Source organism: Metarhizium acridum (assembly GCF_019434415.1).
Source record: "Metarhizium acridum strain ARSEF 324 chromosome Unknown scaffold_141, whole genome shotgun sequence".
Classification (NCBI taxonomy): domain Eukaryota; kingdom Fungi; phylum Ascomycota; class Sordariomycetes; order Hypocreales; family Clavicipitaceae; genus Metarhizium; species Metarhizium acridum.
Window position 1 is genome coordinate 2,244,333 of NW_027094020.1, and position 21,960 is coordinate 2,266,292.

A 21,960-nucleotide genomic window follows, 5' to 3' on the forward strand; every position below is an offset into this window, starting at 1 on the left:
TGTGGTGTCGCTCAACTGGCCATGTGCTCAAAAAAAGGACCTCAAGTCCCTGCCAGCCCCGTGCTTCTAAAGTTAGAGGTAGTACCTGCAGCTGTTCAGCCTGAGCGTTCCAACCCTTCCTTCCAACCCTGCCCATCCATGCACCTCCATTGAACGTGGCATCGGCCAATTTGACGGAGCATGCTCATTTGATGACAGGAAATTGGACCTATATATTCATCAGGTTAGATTGTGAGTTCCAAGCTTCGTCCTCTCTCAACATGGGAGGAGCCACGGTGAGCATGGACTTGCTACTAGTCGTATTACAGTTTCCTGTCTGACGTCCATACAGGAACGCCTACGGAGTACCATCCAATCAATGCGCAGCTCGCCGCTCTTGGCTCCCGCTTCTTCCTTGATAACTACCGAAACGTGCTTTGGAATTCGCTGTCGACTGTTCATCTCAAGACTTGCCGTAGTATTTTGGCTCGTCGTTTCCTTGGTAATACCGAACCCTGCTGTCGGTGTCTCTCTAGGGCAGTACGGAGTACAGGGCACATAACACAAACGCAATTTAACCCAGATCCCTACCCATACCCGGTGAACCGCCGGCGCTGATTGGAGCAGGACAACGACCGCCAGAATAAAATGTCGTGGCTGAGTCTCACAAGCATGAACCAATGGCGTTACCACTGTGTTTTGCAGGTTTCACTCGCCAGCATCTGGCCAGCATGATTGGCCAGGGGCATTTATCCGCCAACGTTGAGGATTCCTGTAACAAAATGGTTCGGATCATACTGGCCCTTCAAACAAAGTAACTGTCGTCCATGCAGAAGCGTAAAGAGGTAGCCGCCGGATGGCGCCTCTTCCACCCGATGCCTGGTATATCTGCCATTCCATAAGGTGCGGCGTGACATGATTGGCGCGCCGCAACTTGACTGTCAGAGAACCAAGCCACATGTATAGGAGCAACCAAACCCTTCGCCGTGTATATTATGCAGTAAATTTGCCGTGTCACGATAATTTGATAACGGTGCCAAGGCAGCCATCCGATCCATTCACAATGTTGCTTGATCAAGGCGGTGGCCCGATGACCCCTCACCATACCGAATCTAAACCATCTCAACATGGAGCTTCCCTTTTGTTCAAAGACGATTGATTAGAAACATGAGGACGACAAAAGACCCAGTCGGAGATCTAGCGCAGGCTTTCGTCGATGTTTGCATTAATGGCATGGGCCCACTGACAAAGCAGCCCTCCAAGGTCAACATTAACCCAGCTCTACACCAGAATGACAAAGAGGACAAGTTCAACCGTTTCTGGGTCTCAACAGCTCGATTCTTCGGCCTCCGGATGAGCAAGTTGGAGGAGAAAGTTGGCATGAAAGCTCCCTAGAACGGCGTTAGTCGAATGCAAATAGCCAAGTTCATTGCTACAATCCAGCCCTAGGATACCGACTTGGAAGGGAAGGCAAGCCCCCGCTGCTGGTGACTTTGCTGAACATGTTTTAGTGAAATGGTGATTTGTTACAGGAGAACACAAGGAACAAGGCACTGCGAGCTAAACAAAGGAGGAGGTATATGAATTGCCAACTTTCGGATGTTGGCCCAGGGTACTACATAGAGCTTGTCGAAACATTTATGCGTCCAGCTCATGCGGGTAGAAGCTCGCCAATTCCGTCGCCCATTGTTATGAAAAGTATCAAGACAGGGTGAGGTGTGGAGAATTGGTTAATTGATGACGGATAATGCGTTACAGCCCAGTCAAGATTACTACCATTTTATTATGCATTAACCCATCAGTGGACCTTGGTCTTGGAGCGTTGTGTAGTGTTAGTCGGCTCACACAATATCGATATGCCCTCGCCTCGAGACTGGTCAAGAATGCGTCTAAAAGGACAAACTTTTAGCTACACTCGTTTATACATAACCATTTGCAGCCTGGCATGTGAAATCTGTCCCCAAGCGAATGCCTTGCCATGCCGGTCGATTACTCCCAGAAGGCTGATTTGGCCCATCACCAGGGTAGTAGAAGTTTTCAATAAAAGTGATGACAACCTTCCAACGACCTCTACGCGCGCTGGTCGAATATACACCGTCGCATGGCAGCGGGTGCATGAATCGGGAACCAAGCCCGGAATCCATCTAACAGAAACCCGGCTAGCTAGGCTCCGTCTTCGGACTGGGTATCTTTGCGCCTCTCATCTTTTGACACACAAGTCAGTTCTCAGAACCCACTTCTCGCCCGACTTGACCTCCCGCCCCTCGTGCTGTTACGACGGCGGTCAGTTGTCATTGGTCTTGCCAACATTTTCGCTGCGTACATACATGGACGTACCAATAAACAGTCGTCGCCGTGCTTATGCAGCAGTAGAGTGCCGGTTTCCAACGACACGGCAATTTCCTCCGAGGGCAGTTTCCGATCATTCGGGTAAAACACAGTCTCTCCGCCAACGCAGCCTTCGGCGGAGGATGTGAGGTACAAGAGCAGAGTCCAGGTCGTGCGTACAGGCGTGGGCGGTTCCGTGGCAAGAGTCAAGTTGTTGGAGTCGTCATCTGCAGCACCACGTGAGCAACAGGTGACGCAAAGACGCAGCAGCAGCATTGGAAACACACCTACAATGACAATCGAAATACTGGCCCTTGGAATATCGGTAGACGCGTATGTTTGGATTCAAGCCAACGGGCTCTCCGCCCCTGTGAATGAAAATGGACTCAGCATGTCGGCATGTCAATCTCGGCCGGTGCGCACATGAAACAAAATTTTCGTTCTTGGCAGCAATAAAGAGACCTACCAAAGGTTTTGAACGTCCTCATTTCCAGTTAGTGCCTCCTTCAGCCCCGTAGATTCCCAGAGTCTGTTCGCAAAGACTGCATCGTCGACCTGGAAGCGATCATTCACTCGGACGGCCTCCCCGCGCTTGGGCTTTCCGGGAGTCGTCTGTAGTGGCAGGGTTTTGAGAAACGTCACGTAGTCTCTGCAGAGAGACTTGGGGAAGAAGGAGGCGATTGTTGCGATTCTTGACGTTGCGGGATGTAATTCAGGCGTCAGCTCGACGACGGGCAATGGCGGCTTGAATTGTGGCCAGTCCGGAAGGGTGACGGCTTTGGTTGGTGTTGAGGTCGTGGTGTGTCCCTTTGACGGCTTCGCTGACTTTGGCTTGGGCATTGTAAGGTACTGATGCGTGTACGGCAAGCCTTGGCGCAACGCAGGTTCAGAAGAATATCCGAGTCTTGAGATGTCGTTCGTTGATTGGGTGGCGGGGCGTTGCCGTTTGGTGCAAACTGCAAAGTCGTACTTCAAGGCCCAGTGCACCAATCAATCAGCTTCCTTCCAGCAGCGGTTCAGCGGTTCAACCACATCGTATTTCCTCAACTCGCTTTTTCAACTCAACCACACCGTCACTGATGTTCGGCACAACGAAATACCTCTGCGAAGAAGCGTAACGCGACCGCCGCACCACAAGGACCCCTTCATTGGATCGTCCTCCCTCATTCGGCTCACCCCATCGGGCCCCCCAGATTGCGCCCAATGGCCTACGCTTCCACAGCCATGTCCCAACTCCCGGGTTCATCGGACGCATCATCGTCGAGGCAGCACGTGCCGGCGCCGCTATCGCCGTCGGAGCGAAAACTGAAGCAGCTGGGTCTTCTCTTCGCCGGCGCCGGCTTCATGGCCGCCTCTGTTGCCGTGACGCGCAGGGCCGTGCTGCGGCGCCAACTGGAGAGCTACCCCAGGTTCTACTCATCCAACCGGGCGTCGCCTCACATTGATCCGGGGGAGAGATCGCTCATGGCCGTGCAAGCCTTGGGGCTGGCGACAGCTCAATGTCACCAGTTTCGGCATCATGTTGACGGGCGGGCTTGCGTATTCCTTTGATCTGTGCAACATTGGCGAATTGAGAGAGCGGACGCAGGCCGCGCTACGAAGACCGGGCAACTTCTCGCCAGAGGAGGAAAAGGAGGTGGAGAAGATGATGGGCTCGATTCTGGAAAGGCTGGGGATGCCAAAGCCCCCAGAGACGCACAATGTAGAGTCGGAGGATAAGAAGACGGCCTCCAAGAAATAGCCCGTGCCACCTTTTTTACCTTTTTCGCATCCACGTTTCTTACACCTCGCAACCCTTCTCGTATAGAGACAAGTTGTCAAATCTCACATCGACACAAATTTGTCACGCTTTGCAACCGTCTGATGTTGTAGTCGTGAGTGTGTTGGACATGAGGCACATCACTATATGAACAGCACCACCATGAACCAATTCAATGCGTCTACATTCAACCCCCTCAGATACGAAACTTGTACTCATATGTATATTAGACACTTCATGATATAGCACAAGCCTCCGATTTACCAACGTGCTCCGCATCGAGGTATCATAGGATACTACGCTTCACACCTAAATATAGTCATTATCGCGTCCTGGCGTTTGCAAAGCACACACCTCATACTCGAATGCAAATGCCCAACTGGCAATCGATCCCGCCATCACAGGGACACCGACCCATGTACACTCCGTTAACAGGGCCCGTCGCTAACCCAGGATATAAGCATCCGTATCAAGGTAACGTCCTGTCCGTCAAGTAGTGCAACTCACCACATCGCTCATCCAGCTGCGCCAAAGCTTGGCAGCTCCTGCTCCCATCTCTGTCGACGCAGCATTCTTCCGAACCACACTGGTTTCCTGCACGCAATTAGTTCCTCGTTATATCCGCGATGTAGCCACAGGGAATTGCCGCACCAGGTCCACACTCATGGGCGGCTACGAGCCATGCAAAAGCAGCAACCTAGCCCGAGCGCAATTCTCATCGTGGCGTTGGAAGAGGGTGTCAGCATTCGTCGTATGCGATTAAAGCGTAGAATGCGTTTGGAGTATAGGAAGAAAACGCCGGCAACGTGTAATGCAACAGGCTCTTGTCGACTATCCGTACGTCATGCGGTTCGCAACACAGGGAGGAGACGCGATCCTTGGAAAATGGGAATCAAATGACGGTATTGCTGCGCAAACGCTCAGGAATTGAGAGACGCCTGGTACTGTACATCATTGGTTGTTAGGCTGTTAGCGCAGCAGGTTTGTTTCATTCTTGGCAGTTGTTTCAATCATGTGGCCCAGAAATTTGTCTTGGATGAGTGTGAGCGAGCGGGAGCATAGCATCATCAGAACGGGGTAGAAAATGATGACAAGAAGTAGTATTACAAAAGCTATTTTTTTATATTCCAATCATGTGTTGAAACCGTTTCTGTATGATTTCTCTGCAAAAATGTGGTTTCCGCAGTGTGCTCCAGAATTCTATGTCCATGTAGATCCAATCGTTTGCCCCTTTCTTGTATGTACATATTTTCAGGCAATTGATAAGCTACTGGGACAGGACTATTTCATTCCCTCCCCATGCGATGTAGTAATGCCCTCGCTTCGGTACTGTCGTAGGAGACGCTTCCATAAATGATAAAAAAAGAAAAAAAAATTCAAGAGCTGCCTCCAGTATTTCATCGCCAAAGGTTGATCAAACTTGGACGGCCATATCCAAGAATAGATGATAATGTGACGGCCAATGCTGATTACAATGCCAACGCTTCCTTTACCTTTCCGCTCTTCCTAAGTTCGAGCATTTCTTCCATGCCCTCAAGGCTGTTTCGACGGCCCCAGTTCTTCGGTTGCCGCTTCAAAAATGCGCCGACGGCGCCAAGGTAGCCTTCATGCCGCAAGAAATAAGCTTGTTTCTCCCCCTTACTCCAAAACTTCAGACCATAACTGAGAGTGTTCATTGTTTGTCGGTGGCCGCGGATGAATGAGCCGCCAAAATAAATGTCGGATACATTGTGTATTTGCGACTGCAAATACGCAATCTGTCCAATGTTATTGGACACGGCGTATAGTAGCGACCTCGAAATGTCGCTTTCTGTAAACCCCAACTGCATCGGACCAGCCTTTTCGTTTGGTTGATCCTTGTGCGCCGCGGCGGCTGCTTCCGCCAAGCTCTTCTTGCGAAACACTTTGCCAAAGGAGGATGCAATGGTGGTGCTCTTGAGCCCAATCTTGCCATAGTCCGTGCCATAGATATCGCCGACAAGCATGTCGACATTGGCATTGTCACCGTGACCGGCCTGTTCCAACATTTCGTCAAAGTTTCGAGCGCCCGTCAATAAAGACAGCAGACCCCATAACGTACCTCCGCCAAGCGAGGTGCCGCCAACTCGTTGGTAAGACCGAGGGCCATCGACTTTCAGGATAGATACCCCAGACCCAATGTTGACCAAAAGATAAGGATATATCCTTTCCCTCGGAGTCACAAAGTGCATAGGGTCCGTCTCAGAGTACGTAAAGACCTCGCGGGGAATCTCCGTGATGAAAAAATCAAGACCTGTTGCAGAACCTACTTGTTAGTCTTGGCGTAGCAACGAATACAGTACTGCGCGTTAGCTTCTCACCAATAATGAGACACTCCATTTCGTCCTCTCTCAGCACGTCAACGCCGAGAGCATCTCGAATCTTGTCGTAAAATTTGTATGCGCCGCCACCGGTGGCCATGACACACAGCTCTCCAGGCTTGGAGCCATTGAGGGCCAATTGGATGTCACGCAGGTGCTTCATGAATTCGACACAATCGTCGATTCGATCAGTCTCGAAGATCTGAAAGTTTAGTCGGCCACCGGGGTCCATAGAATGCACCTCACGGGAGAAGTACACCAGCTTAATGAGTGACCCGCCAATCTATCCAAGGAAGGGTTTGGGTTAGCGCATGGGTCTTTCGGGCCACACTTCAAGTCTCCAATTCTTGCCGCGCAGCGCAGTAAGAAGGGGGGATGGGGGGGGGATATGCAGGCACTGACATCGACTGCAATATGGCTGACCACGGCAGTGTGGTTTGGCAATCGGATATCGCTCGTCTCGTGATGTGTCGGGCTTCCGCGGCCATTGCCTTGGGAGTTGGTCGTGCTGCCCACCGCTGGGGTAGATGTATCCGGATCAACGATAAAAGCACCTTGAACATTGATCTTAACGCTGCCCGGCCTGGTAATGGTGTTGTTGATCTCCTCAGTCGAAGTCACAGTCCTAGACACCTCGGCCTCCGTCACAGGCTGCCGCATTGTACCGGCGGCGGTACCACCACCGGCCGCGTCGCGATGCTCAACGGCGGGCGTCATATGAATGCGCAAAGACTTGCAGATTTCGTGGCGTCGTGCTTGTTGTGGATGTCACAAGGCAAGTCAGTCGACTTCAACGATGCCCTGTCATTCTCACGTGTGGCTAGCGAAATATTGTTGAGAGCTCAGAACATGTAGAGGCACAGCTCCTGAGCCGTTGGTCCGTCCAGGTTGTGGCAGTTCAATCACTGATGAGAGAGAGGGATGTGGAGGGGAAGTGGGAACTTGGCCAAGTGAATCAGTACCTTTACCAATGAATGCACTTATCGATAAGGAACCGACCCGGTTGGCCGAGGTCTACGGGTCGACGTCTACGGGTCGTCGGCAACTTCCCCATGCGGACGGACCAACTCAAGTTACTCAACAAGGCCGGCCCATTTCATAACCAAAACGAGACTTTGGCTTCTACATAGCAGCCACCCATTACTTATAGATACATTTATTATTATTATTATCATCATCATCGTCATCATCGTCATGTGTTTATTTTTACAGCCGTTACTTCACACGAGACATCATTCACCCCACTTGGCCTTTAGAACAAGTGTCCTTCAGGTACAGCGACAAAAATAGCAGCCAAAACACCGCTCAGAAGAACAGATGCAAGAAGCGCTTGAACAAAAATGGTATCCTGGATCTGTCTCAATGCAGGTTCCTGGATCCAAACCTCGCGGTCAAATACTTTGCGCACAACATTTCGCCTCTCGTACTTCACGACCCATGGCTCATCTTCATAGCTGTTATGACTTCCAAACGAGTCAAAGCTACGCTTGTTCGGTTTCTCTCCATCATCTTGCACGAAAAGTTCCCAAGGTCGCACATGACGGTGGTGCATGCCATGCAAGACAACACACATGCCCTTGTATGCAGCAACTAAAGTGCTGATGCCCAAAACCCACGCAATAGCGGCAACAGCACGGTAGCCGCGGCCAAGCTTGCTAAGAGTAATCGGGATGGCAATGGCAAAGCCAGCAATTATAAGGAATATTCCAAGAAAGCGGGCGAAGAAGACACGGGCAGGATTACCGTTGCAAATTGACCAACGGACAAAGTTGGGGTGCGCTTGTTGTCGCAGAGAAGAATCCACCGTCCTGAACACGCCACGAAGGGCAGTAGGATGAGTAGTATGCGATAGGGCTTGAGCAGCAGCCTTCTGTTCCCAGGAGGCGAGGTTGAGCTGTCGAGGAGCCCCATTCATGATGTATGTTGCGATGACCCGATTTACCTCATCCCTAAACGGCTGGATGGTGACTGTCCAGTATTAGTATATTACATTTCATGGGCATCCGGGACGTAATTTTGGTAGACCTACAAGGCAATCTGGCACCTGCGGATTGGAAAGCCTCAGCAGCTTGCGAGTTGTACGAGCCAGACGTCGCAATTGGCAGGCTACGTGATGCCGCACTAATTGAACCTTTATCACTACAGCCATTGGAGGATTGAGGAGGGCTGTTGAAAGGGTTGAGGGCATTCTCAGGCATATCTGGGACCTGCTTCTCAAAGTCTGTCCCCCGAAAGATTGAAGCAGCTTCTGGGGGTGAACGTGTCTTCTTAGCGTGCTCCTTTCGAATTTTGGCAACTGCTTCGTCTTCCATGGCCTGTGTCCACGCCAGGCGCGAGAGAGATATCGGGGGCATTTGCTTCGTGAAACCGCTTGACGTAGTCTTTATACCAAAGAAAGAACTGAAGGTTCTCGGCAGAGTGCTCAATGTAGATCAGATAGTTCATAAAGTCGCGAATAGTCATGGGCTAGCAATAAAAAAGGGTCAGATCAAGTTTGTTATCGGCAAATGAATTTTATCTTGCGGGGAAGCTTTACTGGGCAAGTTCCACCGTTCATAACATTATCAAAACTCAGCGAGTCCGGTATACCAGCCGAGTAACCAGATCGACCTGACTTGACGGAGCCATCAGTCTTCTCATCAGATAGTGTCTCCCGGCTGCGTTGCAAGCTTTGCTGTTCCACATGCTGGGGACGGGTGTAAGTAAGTGAGAGGAGCCCCATCTTGAGTATCAAAGTTGGCACTGGAAACTGAAGAGCCAGCGCTCGGCATCAAGAATAGATGAACTGAAGATGGAGGGAAGTGGGAGAGAGATGCGCACATTGCTGGCAGCAGCAAGAGGTTGGGACTACGCGTTTTTATGTACAGAACCAAGCGACTGGATGGTTCAACCGTTGGTTGGAAGGCGAGGCACGTCTTTTCGGTTCAGGTATGGCCCGAGAAGGCAAAGCGAAGTCCACGGGACTCAACCTCTTGTTCATGGATATAAGCCAGACCAACAGGAAGGCATATTGATGCAGGGATTGCTTAGAGGGTAGCTAACGAGCGCGTTAGCTCTCAAAGAGGAGGCGACTGTGCAACACTAGTCCCAAATATTGTTGCACTTGCAAGCACCACGACCAACACTGAAGCTAATGGCCTCCACATTGGTGGTGTGGTGGAGTGGCGTGGGGAGTAATCCGCAGAAGCGGGATGTGGCACTCCCATGACAATCAAGCGGGTACGGTTGGCTGGAAACAGATCTGGGAGGGACAAATTAACTAGAAGGATGTGCAGGGATTTGTCGGCCTTTGGGTCTCCTGTTCCTGGCTGATGCCAAGCATGAAATGTTGGTTTGGGGGTGTTGGGAACTCGTACCTGGCCCAAACCGGCCGGGAAGCCGAGAGGATGATGCGCACCTAGGTAGGTAAAGCCTCGTCACAGCTGCGGCCCTTTATTAGGCATTTGCTTTTCTAAACACGTTGCCTTGGTCATTCGTTGCAAGATGAAAATTATTCTGCGAATTGATTCGTTAGCAAATCGTGTACTCGAGACAATCGTCACGAGGAACGAGTCAACTGGCGCCTTGGCTGCCGTTATCCGTTTGATACAAATGTCAACGACAAATATATTGAAGCAACCAACGTCTGAGCGCGTTCGATAGCGGTCATGACAAAGGGTTTCGCCGGCTAATTCATTGGATAAGCCATGATGCTTTGCTTTTGCTGGGCATTGCGAGTCACAGCTTCCGCATCCCGTGTTGAGTCCAGAACTGTGCCAAGGCGGGTTGGGAGGTTGTAGTTATGCAGTTGTACTACATTCTTGATAGCGCAAACAAAAGAAAGAGGTCTGGTCTAGTCCACGGATCAATTGGGCTTGGCTAGCAAGCGGGCAACATTGCAAGATAGATGGCCTTGGCCTTGTCGTGACTGAGCTAGGGAGAGTATGCGTTCTTTGTTTGCAAGGGCCGAGGCATGTGGCCAAAGCGTGGCGTCATCGGTCCTGGCTGAGAGGCAAGAGAGAGTCAACCCTTCCTTCCTCTTGTTGTTTAGATGCACCCAGTCTCGGTGAGTGCAAGCCAACGCAATGCTCGGATCGTGGTAACGACTCCTCATTCCCTCGTTCTCGCCGCCCGATTCGCATGCACATCTACCGGCCTCCAGGTCAGTCAGTTCGAATCACTTGCGCTTTAACGCAGTTGAAGACGTCTATTAATGGGACGGACGTTTTATTCAGGACTTTGGCGCCTAGGGTTTAAATTTCGACAATAAGCCATCATCGAAGCCGGGAATAGCTCTGACAAGGCAGCTCAATACCACTCGTCTTTTCAGCACGCGACGACGGAAAAGTCTCGTCAAAACCACTCTGGCATCCCGATGGGAAACATATACGGAGTATTCCTCCAAATGTTGGGATATTGATTTGTCAACCACCACCGAAGCGCCCAGAGTGGATCTCAAGCAAACCAATTTTGAAGTCTTGGCGCCCGCGACGTGCTCCCGACACGGATCTCCAGACACCCACGCATGCACGGCAATATGTGCAAGCCTAATTGGTAGTCTGTACTCTTGACCATTGAAGCCGCCGCGTTCATACCCTGCACGGCCGCGCCAATCTGCGAGGCATCTTGGTTGTTGCACCCGCGGGAACCTTGGCTCCTGCATCGCTTATTTCAAGCATTTGAGAAGCAAGAACATGCTATAATTGGGGTGTTAGCTCAACGCCTTGGAGGCCCTCAGCCCTTCGCAAGACACACTATATCCCGTGACTACGCCATATTCAGGCCTCTCACAGTTGCTGTTGTATAAAACTGCACCAAGGAAATAAAAACATGGCAATAGGGACGAAAAGGAGAGCGCCTCGCCCAAAATCCAGACTATTGGAATCCCAACCAGAGAAACAGCATTTGGTCTGGTCGGATTCTCCCTCGGAAAAAGTAGAGGCTGTTGCGCAAGGGGGGAGACTGACTGTTCTTATCCGTTTCTGTGCAAAACAAATAACTAGGACTCGACAAAATCCGAAATCCTGCGGTCCCAATTGCGCGGTTCAGATTGGCCGTTCCTTGCATCCAAGATACCCATACTCCACAGACAACCTTTCGTCATGAGTCTCTGAAGAAGGCTCGGAATAAATGCTCAGCTTCTTTGGCTTGACTCACCAAGTCGGATCAACTATACAGATCAGTTACTTCAGATCTGACTCGAAAGAGACTAGCATGCATCTACAATCTTCATTCAGACTTGTTTTTTTTTCGGTGTCAATCAATCGTCAGTGGACGGGCTGTTTCAGTCCATCGACATTACACTTCACTGGCAAAGCTCGGCATAAACCAATCCCGACTGCACGACTATACTTGGACACCGAAATGCACGATATAGCTTGTATCTCCATTGTTGTTTCTACTTCACCACTTGGGTGTTGCTTGCAATTCGTAAGTCAGATGTAAACAGGCCATCTAACCATGAAACTATGCGGCGGCGGGATTTCACACCCGGGAAAAGGTTGATCGACTACTGGTATTTCGGTTTCCCATGTCGAGCATGCAAAACCGGGCATTTAACTTTGCTATCAATGGAATTCGGATTGAGTAGCTCTATCACAAACAATGGCTTCGGCATCATCCAAATGATAGCTTCAAGACGTTTACTCATGCACAGACCAATTACCTTCACAAAGCATGACCATTCCCACTCCTGACCTTGGACACGGCTTGCCCTGGGCTGCGCCGAGTTCATCCCAGAATGGAAAGTTGAGTTTCGCCCCGGTAGCCCTCTCACGAAAGTTAACAGTACTTTCGAGCAAGTCCACGCAGAAAAAGAGGAAACAGAATCCCGACTGGAAGACGGAAATATCAGCCTACTTCTTTCAATTTGAAAGTCCATTACGCTGTTCAAGCTATACACCTCAAATAAAAGGCTCGTTTCTAACACCACAGAAAAAGCGCTCTCCCCATGCTTAGACTTGTCTTGATCAAGCTACAGTTATACTTGACCAGCAGCTCCCTCACCGTCCTATGTCGTCAATCCCCTGTCCGCAGAAAATAAAGACATCAACCACTAACCCTCCACTCGACGTATCTTTCGCACCCCTCATGCCCGGAGCCCATGACGCGTATAAACTCCTCCTGGGCCCCAGCTTGATTCGGCCTCTTCCTGATACGCAGCGGCCACTTATCAATAATGGTATGGCGCGTCTTCATCTCAAGCTTCAAACGCGCAGAAAACTCGTTGAACCGACAAGATTCCATGTATCTAGCACGAAAAGAACATGTCAGCCCCTTAACCACAGGTCAAGGTTCATAATACCCGTCTAAGGTGAAAGACTTTAGCGTACCTGTCAAAGTATTTATCGTTGTTGCGAACCAGATCGCGGCAGGAATCGATCCTCAGCCGATCTGCGTCATAAGGTGCGATGGAGAAGCTGGGTGTGAGGTATTTCGTTACTTGGCTCAGTTCTTCCGGCAGCGAGGCATACTCATCCATCTTAGTCATTGTCTCGGGCACTGCGTTCATGAAGAGCGTGATGAGCGTAGCGTGCGGGTTGGTCTGTGGCTCCTTGAGGAGGGTGCCTAGAAGAGAGAGGCATCTTTCTGGTCCAAGGTATGGTGTGTCGGCAATGTTGGACGTCTATGTTTTATTCCAATGCGTAAGTGGCCTAGCTTTTTAGGTTGTCCCTGTATACAACTGATGAATGCGTGGGGCTTACTTCGATTCGATCGAACCTCATAGTACCTGAGATGCTGTGGAAGAACAGCAGCATCGAGATTCCAGAGGTGGAATGAAATATTCACATGACCCAGTCTGCAGTGTACACTTCCGATCAAGTCCAGCAAGGAGTAGTACAGTTTGCCGAGTATATCATTGGCAGCAGCGCCAAATGCTTGACTCACTTCTTGAAGCGACCAGCCGTGAAGGGGCTCAGCAGAATCCATCATGGGCCAAGCACCGAGACCCGTGAACAAGGTGCTCCGATAAATGTCAGTCTCTTCTCGTATCGTTTGCCACGTGGTGTGCGTACTTACGGATTAGGTACATTGAACGGGCTTCTGGGGAGGCCGAATGGTAGCAGGATTCCATCGCGGCGGAACCTGAACGACGCGAACCGGCTGCTTGGATCCTGTCGGAAGAAGGCCCGTTCTCTGTAGTCGGCTCTGCTAGGAGCCAGGGTGACTGCCCGGCGAACATCCTGCGCCTTCTGTAGGGTCAGATTGCTTGGCTTCAAGATGCCCTGTAGAGCGTCCCATGATTTCTTGGTCAGCGCGAGCCGGACACTTCCCCTCTTGAAGGAAAAGGTCTTTGGAAACAGATCGTTCGGTTGTTTCTGCGTAGTCTCGTGACATACGCCTTCCACCAGTTTCAAGATCTGGCCCTGAAGTGTGCGACTGAGCTCTTCGGTGATAAAAGCGGAATACCAAGTGTGTATAATGTGGTCAGCTGCCCTCTGGGGGTCATCATCCATCAACAACAGTAGCAGCATGATGACATTCCGAGCCACTATATCAAAATCGCGGTCGTTCACAACCACAGAGACTCGTGCGCAAAAGTCGTTGGGAAGGTCAGCAATAGTCCTCAGCACATTTCTCAGATCTCCGGAAGCTAGTAGCCAAAACCAATCAGTAATTCTCATTGAACATCAGGGCATGGAACACGTCCAGATGGTTCGAGAGAGACACTATACCGGCGAAAAGAAGGTCCAGGTCGCCCTTGTAAGCCTTGCCTTCATTGACTTCAAGTTTCAAAACATCAAACGCCGGCATGTTTCCCCACAGATACTTCTTGTGGTGGTTGAAGGACCGCGCTGGAGTGTCTGATCTCATGAATGCAGGCTTGCGGCCCTCGACCTCCCATTGCGGCCGCCAAGTCGACTTGAGCAATGGAGAATTGCAGTCAAGCTTATGTGATGTCCAATGCTCCCTCTGGCAGGACACACCACAGTACTTTGTGGAGTTTGTGGTCAGCCTCATTGTTCGCCAATCCTCCCGCGCATGTCTGAGGAGACTTACACAGACGAGCTGGCATTTTTTGCACCTGAGCTTTCCATCCTCGCCACAACCGACGTTGGCACAAACATAGCGTGCCACGTTGGTCGTCATTGTTGTTTTCGAGTGAGGTTCTTGTGTTCGCTAGGCCCCAACGACAAGTTCTTGCAGCAGCAGGCTTCGCCAGACATGATGTGGTTATATTTTTGAATGAGCGCCTGATGTGAAGTCGGACGGACCGCACATAGAAGCCTCAGCAACACACTGATTGGACCACAAACTATTGCAAAGTGAGAAGAGTTTCAGCTCGGCTGCCTTGTAATATATGACGAGATCGAAGAGCGGGGTTTCACTGCAAATACGATAGGCCGTCAGCATATTCCTGGAGGCATTCCACACCAACGACGGTACCGAGGAACAACAATGTGGTGGTGCTACCTCTCCGCATACAAGGATCCGGATGTATAATTATAATGCTCACATGTGCCCCTCGACAGCCCTCCCGCCTCCCGACGGCAACTCGCATTAGTGCCGCGAGAGGAAAAGGACAATAAAGGACACCACACCCTCACGTGGCGTCCAATTACTTTTCAATCCAGTTGGCCCCGGACAGGATGGCCAGACCGGTCGACTTCTGCCACCCTGCCGCTCCCTATCGTTTGGTCGCGAGTCCTCCACGCCTGTCCACGCCAGTCATCATGTACGTCCGACATGCAATCGACGACCGCCCAATCATTTCCTACCAGGGCCATTCTCGCCCGTTGGCATTCCATTGTCAAGTAAGAATCAAGGTGTAAAAGCGCACACATGCACGAGGGCCGTACGAAAATGGCCAAACCAAGCCCCAAATTCCATGGCAACATGACGACAAAGTCCTAGTACCCAAAGCTAGCATCTCATACACGTATTAGTAGCAGGTCACGTCGCCAAAGATCGATAAACCGATGCGCCTCCGCATCCACTGAATGCGGCCCAGGTGTCTCATTTGATCATAATGGAAAATAAAGTCCGTATCGGGACAGCCAACAAGGTCTAATTATTGGCCCATGTCTTATACGAAGTCGCCGAGGTCAGACATTTAAGGATATTTAGACAAGCCATTGGACAGTACAACAACAGCAGTGACACAGATCTATTGTACAACTAGAGTCGTGTTTCACCATCGTGCCATGCCCTTTGCCTGTCCTTAGGCATGCCATTGGTATGACTACACCGAGGCTGTTAGACATGCCTCGTACGCCCCGTCAGGTGAGTACACAGCTAAGGACGACATCGCAGGCAACCATCACATTATTGAACCAATATGATTAACAAATATGGGATAATGCTACCTAGAAATCTCAGTAAAAGCTCCCAAATTATGATTCCCTCAACTCCAAGTCGCCGGACCGCCCATCTGAATGTATTGCCGAATTTACTTCCAGTTTTAGCTTTTGCTCTGGCCGTATCCATCTCGCCACATGCCGAGTCCTGCTTAACTTGTCCACAAACGTGCAATTCCAATACAGTCTATTTTACACACGGTACCCATAATATCAGATTGTCACTGTCCGTCCATTACCGCTCAGTAGAGCAAGTCAGTGTATCATAGAATCTGTTGTTGGGCCCTCTCCACCTTGGCTTCGCTGTGCCTCTCCAACGGTGACCCTGTCATTCTCTGACGTGGTAATTTCCGTCGTCTCCTGAGTAGTCCCATGAGTCTCTTCTGTCATCTCTTCCGTGATGAACTCTCGAGTGGTCTCTTGAGTGGTCTTTTCAGTCGTCTGCGCAGTCTTCCTCTCAGTCGTCTCTTCAACTGAAGCATCCTCTACTGAAGCCTTCTCCGAAAGTCTCATCGGCGTCCTTAGCCTTCTGTCTCCTATAACCCCGAAATCCTGATCCGCCCGAGGCAAGCTTTGGGGAAGAGGTATCCTCTCTGGTCTATTCTTTGGTCTGGTTCTATTGTGTATATTATCGACTCCCGAGAACCACCACTTTTCAACCTTGTTATTCCGAGCCGCCAACGCCTCTTCGGTTAGTCTATCGGTGCCAGGCTTGTAAAGAGCTCGAACTTCCGGAGAAGGGTCCCGCCAACTCCTTGTCTGGATGAGTCTTTCATTCGGGTCCCAGACCTTCATGCGCTCCATAGGACCTGTAATGTCACGAAATTGATCCTGCATCTCATCCTCATAGACGGGTCCCGTTGGTAGGATGGGTCCTTGAGGTTCCGTATCCCCGGCACCACCGTCCCAGGTTGGATAGGAGGAGGGAGTGCTGTTCAAATTCTCTGCAAATAGAGATCCGAGCGAATCGAGGGAGACATCCTCAATACCGGCTTCTAACAGAACCCGATTTGCAATTTGTAGCGTATCCTCGTCCGCTGGGTTAGATGTAGGTAGCGAAGAGGGTCCTGCGCTTGCAAATGGTCTGAATGTTGACTCAACAGCCACGGGGCGATACTGTCGCTGCCCTGGTGGCCCAGCAGTTAGGGGTAACAGTGTACCATTTGCAGGGGAAGAATTTCCAACAGAATTCGGGACCTCGCTAACCGTAAAGTTGATCCTGGGAGGGTTAGGAAAGGCTGGTGTCGGCGTGCCAATTCTTGCATCCCATATATCGTCAACCCTGGAAGCAGCATCAAGTTCAACCCGTCTAAAGCCAAAGATATCCTGTCGGTCCTTGATGGCCCAGGTTTGAGGGGCCTCCGATCTCATTTGAACTAGAGGGAGGATTGAATGCTGACAATGTTGGAGGGCTGGTCGATGTGGTACTTCCCATAGAAGATGAGCCTAGCGTAAGTGGCCTCGACTTCGTTCCTCGCTGAAGCGCCCTCTGAGCATACTTCTGGCTCGGATTTTGGTAAGAAGCCAGATTATAAAGTGACTTGACAGGCATATTCATGAGCAAAGTTATCTTGGCATCGCTATCCTCACTATCGTCATCACTCCCATCGAGGGAACAATGCTCGCCATCTTCTGTCGCCGCCGCCTTCTCCTGGCTGCAATTTTCAGACATTGTGGGGGCAGAGAGGGTCTTTGGAGTGTTCCCTAGACGTATCCGAGGTGTTTCTATCGGCATCTTAGCAACAAGATGGTCGGGCTCACTGAAGGGACTGACGGCGCGATGGTTGTTCTGTTGCAAAGGCGTGTACTGCTGGAGTGCCGAGTTCGGACGGCCTCCAAGAGCCTTCATCGACATCCCTGGCAAGGATGATTTGGGGAAGAGGGCAAGTTTGGAATGAATACCACCATCAGACCACTTGGGCAAGCGTCCGCGACGAGTAGGCGGCTGAAGTGGCTGGGACGAACTTGGCTTGTAGATGGTTCCCGCAGTAGTGTAAGTCGGCTGGGGGGATGATGACGCAACAGCAGAATCAACAACAGCCGGGGAAAAAGTAGACTCGGTATCGGAAAGAGGTGCGGCGTCCATGATGCCAAGCGTAATGGCGGTCGTTACGCGCAAACTGAAGCCTACCACTCTTCGTACCTTCGTTTTGATAGTAGACTGAAGAGATCTGGCGGCAAGTCCGAGTTAGAATAAATGTTGGTTGCGATTGCAAATAAGAGCAGAAGAAATGGCTCTATAATATTTCTCCAACGTTTTTGATTTCTGATTTCTTGTGAGAAAAAAAAAGGAGAAAACGAAAAAGAAAGGGATTTGGTTGGTAAATGCGAAGAGATTTTTTTTTCTTAGCCCTGGGCACCAACTCATACTCTTGAGATCAAAACGAAATCCGTCCTCGAAGACTACGGAATCAGAAGCATTTAACAAAACAAATCAAAAAACTTTAAGAGCAGAGTGCTTCAAGCACCACGGCAAGGAGGAACTTAAGAAGCAATGGCAAAGAGTAAAGAGGACAGAAAGACAAGCTAAGAAGAAGGCAGTGGCTTCTGGGTAAAAGTATCATGGCTCATGCTTTAAGACCGGCAGAGACTAGGCTTCTGCTTGGCTCCTTCCTGCACGACCAAACGGCAAGGAAGGAAGGTGCAGCGTGTGCAGGTTTCCCAAATGATGCAAACACTTGAACATTTTGCTGCTCGAGCTAGACGTGACGCGCTACTCACCGAAAACCCAAAAAAGTAACTTTGCTACACGCAGCGTATAGTCAAAAATAAGAATAAAAATAAAAATGTCACTAAGGAACTTAAGTAGATGGTGATCCAGCCCATCCCACCACGCCAACCACGTCAAGTCGTTCGAGTCTTCAAGTCTTCGAGCGCAGATAAATAATCCAAAATGACGGTGCCGATGAGACGAAACCGGGGGGGGTTGCGAGGAAGAAGTTAAAAGCCAGTCCCAATACAAAGAGTAAAATAAAGTGATTGTGACCAGTGTCTGTAGCATTTGCCAGCTGTCGAGATATGAGAGGCCATGAACCTCACCTGTTGACAGCTGACAAAAGCCCTTGGTCTTTAGTGTTTGGATGCTCAAAGCCGTCAAAGAAAAAAAGCCATCACACAGACCGCGCGCAACTACATAGCGCTTCGAAACTCGAAATTGGACAATGGTCCAATACTTGAACAAAGCAACATGGTTTTGCCATTGACGCGCCGCATCAAAATGTACCCTCTATCCAGAGCCTCTCTCTTACTTCGTCCTCGTCCACAATCTACGTGACCAAACATACTACTACAACGCCGGGCTTTCATTACAAGCTCGTCGCAAATGCAGCAGACACCATGATGCGACCAGATATCAAACGAGAAACCATGCCTCATCTATACTTCTCGGTTCTTCCCGAGAACCTCTTGTTAAGACCACGGAGACGTTTGGACGCCCGGGGAAAACCGGAGAAACTTTTTTACCCTTGGTTGCCCCAGACACTGCCAGCCGTGCTTGCAATTCTCTCTTCTTTTCTTTTCTTCATGAGCGAATAGACTTCCTAGCATTGCACGGGGTTCTCTGATTTTTACCAGGGAAATACAGAAAAGGGGGCACGCCAATTGACCATGCTGCGATCAACGTCATCCAAAGCGCTGGCCTCGGGTCTTGTCAAGAGCTCCGTCCCCAGGGTCGGACGAGCTGCTAATGCTGCAGCATCCTCAGCCAGTCGTGGCGGCGCCGTTACATGGACCCCGCAGCTACAAGTACAGCTCAAGTCTCGAATCCCGTCGTGCCGAAGCATTCACAGCACCGCAAGCAACATGGCTCAAGCTACGCGAACCGAGAGTGACGCCTTTGGCGAGATCCAGGTGCCCGCCGACAAGTACTGGGGAGCCCAGACGGAGCGATCCCTCGAGAACTTCCGCATCAACCAGCCTCAGGACCGCATGCCGCCTCCCATTGTCAAGGCCTTTGGTATCTTGAAGGGCGCTGCTGCGACTGTGAACATGCGATATGGCCTGGGTACGTGTGCTTTGCGATGTGTGTTGTCTTGGTGACTGAAGGGGCCCGGGGGATGCGTCATGGCCTCGATTCCAACTTGAGCGAATTTCACTAACACAATCCTTCGTTTACTCAGACCCCAAGATTGGTCAGGCCATCCAGCAAGCCGCCAAGGAGGTTGCCGATGGCAAGCTCATGGACCACTTCCCGCTCGTCGTCTGGCAGACCGGCTCCGGCACCCAGTCCAACATGAACGCCAACGAAGTCATCTCTAACCGCGCCATCGAGATCCTGGGCGGCGAGAAGGGCAGCAAGAAGCCCGTCCACCCCAACGACCACGTCAACCGCAGCGCCTCCTCCAATGACACCTTCCCAACCGTCATGCACATCGCTGCCGTCCTTGAGCTCGAGAACGACCTGCTCCCCGCTTTGCGAAGCCTCCGCAAAGCTCTCCAGGCCAAGGTCGACGAGTTCGAGGCCAAGAAGATCATCAAGATCGGCCGAACTCACCTGCAGGATGCCACGCCCCTGACTCTCGCCCAGGAGTTCTCCGGCTACGTCGCCCAGCTCGACTTTGGCATCAAGCGAGTTGAGGGCTCCATCCCCGACCTCCGCCTGCTCGCCCAGGGCGGTACCGCCGTCGGCACCGGAATTAACACCTTCCAGGGCTTCGCCGAGGCCATCGCCGAGGAAGTCACCAAGATGACCGGCACCGAGTTCAAGACCGCCCCCAACAAGTTCGAGGCCCTCGCCGCCCACGACGCCATCGTCCAGGCCCACGGCAGCCTCAACACCGTCGCCACCTCTCTCACCAAGATTGCCCAGGACATCCGCTACCTGGGCAGCGGCCCCCGCTGCGGCCTTGGCGAGCTGGCTCTCCCCGAGAACGAGCCCGGCAGCAGCATCATGCCCGGCAAGGTGAACCCCACGCAGTGTGAGGCCCTGACCATGGTCTGCGCCCAAGTCATGGGCAACAACGTCGCCACGACCATTGGCGGCATGAACGGCCAGTTCGAGCTCAACGTCTACAAGCCCCTCGTCATCCGCAACCTGCTGCACAGCTCTCGCCTCCTGGCCGACGGCATGCGCTCATTTGAGAAGAACCTAGTCGCTGGCCTCCAGGCCAACGAGGAGAAGATTTCTCACATCATGAAGGAATCGTGAGTTTTTGCCCTCTTGCCCCTCTACTTCCATACAATAGGACATACTATACCAGCAAGCTAACGCAACTCAGCCTCATGCTCGTCACCTGCCTCAACCCCAAGATTGGGTACGACATGGCCTCCAAGGTCGCCAAGAACGCTCACAAGAAGGGCCTTACCCTCAAGCAGAGCGCCATGGAGCTCAAGGCTCTCACCGAGGACGAGTTCGATACCCTCGTCAAGCCGGAGCTCATGATTGGACCTAGCCCCTACAAGCGGTAGGTTCGCCTGAGTGGAGAGACATGCCACGACGTATTGACTCGCTATGAATTAAATATGGCATGCAACCTAAGAACAAAACTTTATACATATGTACAATAAAAGCATTTAATTAAATTAAAGTAAAAAAGTGCATGGCGGTGGAATATGCAGTAAATTTTGTCTATTGTATCGAGTGTTTTCGTCTTGTAAATGAGGCTTACTACAATCTGACTGGCCTGACTGGCAAACTGGCATGTTCAAGTGTGAACATGACCTACAGACGAGTGCTTCTCTACGCTCGGAGCCTCAATCACGCATACTCGTCGCCCAATCGCGAGCTTCACTGCAAGAGTGGTAATAGTAGGAGGCAACTTTGTATCTCCAAGCACGGCTTATCGTCTATTCTTGTGGTTCGCGACCCCCGTCCAAGGCCAACAGGTACATCATATCGACCAAAATGATGACACAGGTCTTCGTGTCCCAACAGTTATGCTGCGCTGCAATAATATCAACTAGTAATATGCAAAAGAGAATTTGCGCGTCATGACAGCAGCCGCTATCCTCACGTTCCCCGGTTTCTCATTAGAGGTCAACTTAGACCTGTACGCAACAAAAACATAAAAACAGAAATGACCTGAATGTGTCGTAGTGTTTACCAAATAGGCAATCGCCTTGCCCGCATATCTTATTTACAAGACTAAAAAGGGGAGAAAAAAACAATATGAAGCATCTCGAGGCACAGCCAGAAAAGAAAAGGGACTGTAAGAGTCCTCAAGATAGTCCAGAGGCTATGTGTATCCCTTTATATATCATAGTTGTCAATTAAGGGACCGTGATGAAGTGTAAATTCAAAAGGATGGAAATTCAACCTCGCCTTCCGAGGATTGAGGAA

General features: G+C 50.9%; 7 protein-coding genes across 9 annotated transcripts; 2 read left to right on the forward strand and 5 right to left on the reverse strand.

Annotated features, from left to right (window-relative positions):
• Positions 1 to 1,067: 1,067 nt before the first annotated feature.
• J3458_009339 (uncharacterized protein) lies at positions 1,068 to 3,288 on the reverse strand. 3 transcript variants are annotated; one of them, XM_066119723.1, is made up of 4 exons: positions 2,774 to 3,288; positions 2,599 to 2,675; positions 2,317 to 2,534; positions 1,068 to 2,183 (listed from the first exon to the last, which is right to left on the reverse strand). In XM_066119723.1, the coding sequence occupies exons 1-4, from the start codon at positions 3,145 to 3,147 to the stop codon at positions 2,139 to 2,141; spliced, it is 714 nt and encodes a 237-aa protein (XP_065975519.1). In that variant the 5' UTR covers positions 3,148 to 3,288; the 3' UTR covers positions 1,068 to 2,138. The 3 variants fall into 3 exon arrangements, with proteins under 3 accessions (XP_065975519.1, XP_065975517.1, XP_065975518.1); XM_066119721.1 differs by having other exon boundaries at positions 1,068 to 2,248; XM_066119722.1 differs by having other exon boundaries at positions 1,068 to 2,534.
• A 222-nt stretch (positions 3,289 to 3,510) lies between these two features.
• On the forward strand, positions 3,511 to 3,858 carry J3458_009340 (uncharacterized protein; the record flags this gene model as incomplete). The annotated part of the gene is made up of 1 exon (XM_007809043.2): positions 3,511 to 3,858. One exon carries the CDS (start codon positions 3,511 to 3,513, stop codon positions 3,856 to 3,858), a length of 348 nt encoding a protein of 115 aa, XP_007807234.2.
• Positions 3,859 to 4,024: 166 nt separating this feature from the next.
• On the reverse strand, positions 4,025 to 7,311 carry J3458_009341 (uncharacterized protein). Its single transcript, XM_066119724.1, has 3 exons — positions 6,808 to 7,311; positions 6,406 to 6,688; positions 4,025 to 6,338 (listed from the first exon to the last, which is right to left on the reverse strand). The coding sequence occupies exons 1-3, from the start codon at positions 7,120 to 7,122 to the stop codon at positions 5,536 to 5,538; spliced, it is 1,401 nt and encodes a 466-aa protein (XP_065975520.1). The 5' UTR covers positions 7,123 to 7,311; the 3' UTR covers positions 4,025 to 5,535.
• Positions 7,312 to 7,657: 346 nt separating this feature from the next.
• On the reverse strand, positions 7,658 to 8,759 carry J3458_009343 (uncharacterized protein; the record flags this gene model as incomplete). Its single annotated transcript, XM_007809041.2, has 2 exons — positions 7,658 to 8,373; positions 8,435 to 8,759. The coding sequence occupies 2 exons, from the start codon at positions 8,757 to 8,759 to the stop codon at positions 7,658 to 7,660; spliced, it is 1,041 nt and encodes a 346-aa protein (XP_007807232.2).
• Positions 8,760 to 12,091: 3,332 nt separating this feature from the next.
• J3458_009344 (uncharacterized protein) lies at positions 12,092 to 15,266 on the reverse strand. The gene is made up of 5 exons (XM_066119725.1): positions 14,061 to 15,266; positions 13,405 to 13,978; positions 13,089 to 13,348; positions 12,717 to 13,009; positions 12,092 to 12,634 (listed from the first exon to the last, which is right to left on the reverse strand). The coding sequence occupies exons 1-4, from the start codon at positions 14,473 to 14,475 to the stop codon at positions 12,867 to 12,869; spliced, it is 1,392 nt and encodes a 463-aa protein (XP_065975521.1). The 5' UTR covers positions 14,476 to 15,266; the 3' UTR covers positions 12,092 to 12,634; positions 12,717 to 12,866.
• A 672-nt stretch (positions 15,267 to 15,938) lies between these two features.
• On the reverse strand, positions 15,939 to 17,769 carry J3458_009345 (uncharacterized protein; the record flags this gene model as incomplete). The annotated part of the gene is made up of 2 exons (XM_066119726.1): positions 15,939 to 17,059; positions 17,112 to 17,769. 2 exons carry the CDS (start codon positions 17,767 to 17,769, stop codon positions 15,939 to 15,941), a joined length of 1,779 nt encoding a protein of 592 aa, XP_065975522.1.
• Positions 17,770 to 19,215: 1,446 nt separating this feature from the next.
• Positions 19,216 to 21,447, forward strand: FUM1 (fumarase fum1). Its single transcript, XM_066119727.1, has 3 exons — positions 19,216 to 19,686; positions 19,802 to 20,825; positions 20,900 to 21,447. Exons 1-3 carry the CDS (start codon positions 19,290 to 19,292, stop codon positions 21,087 to 21,089), a joined length of 1,611 nt encoding a protein of 536 aa, XP_065975523.1. The 5' UTR covers positions 19,216 to 19,289; the 3' UTR covers positions 21,090 to 21,447.
• Positions 21,448 to 21,960: the final 513 nt, after the last annotated feature.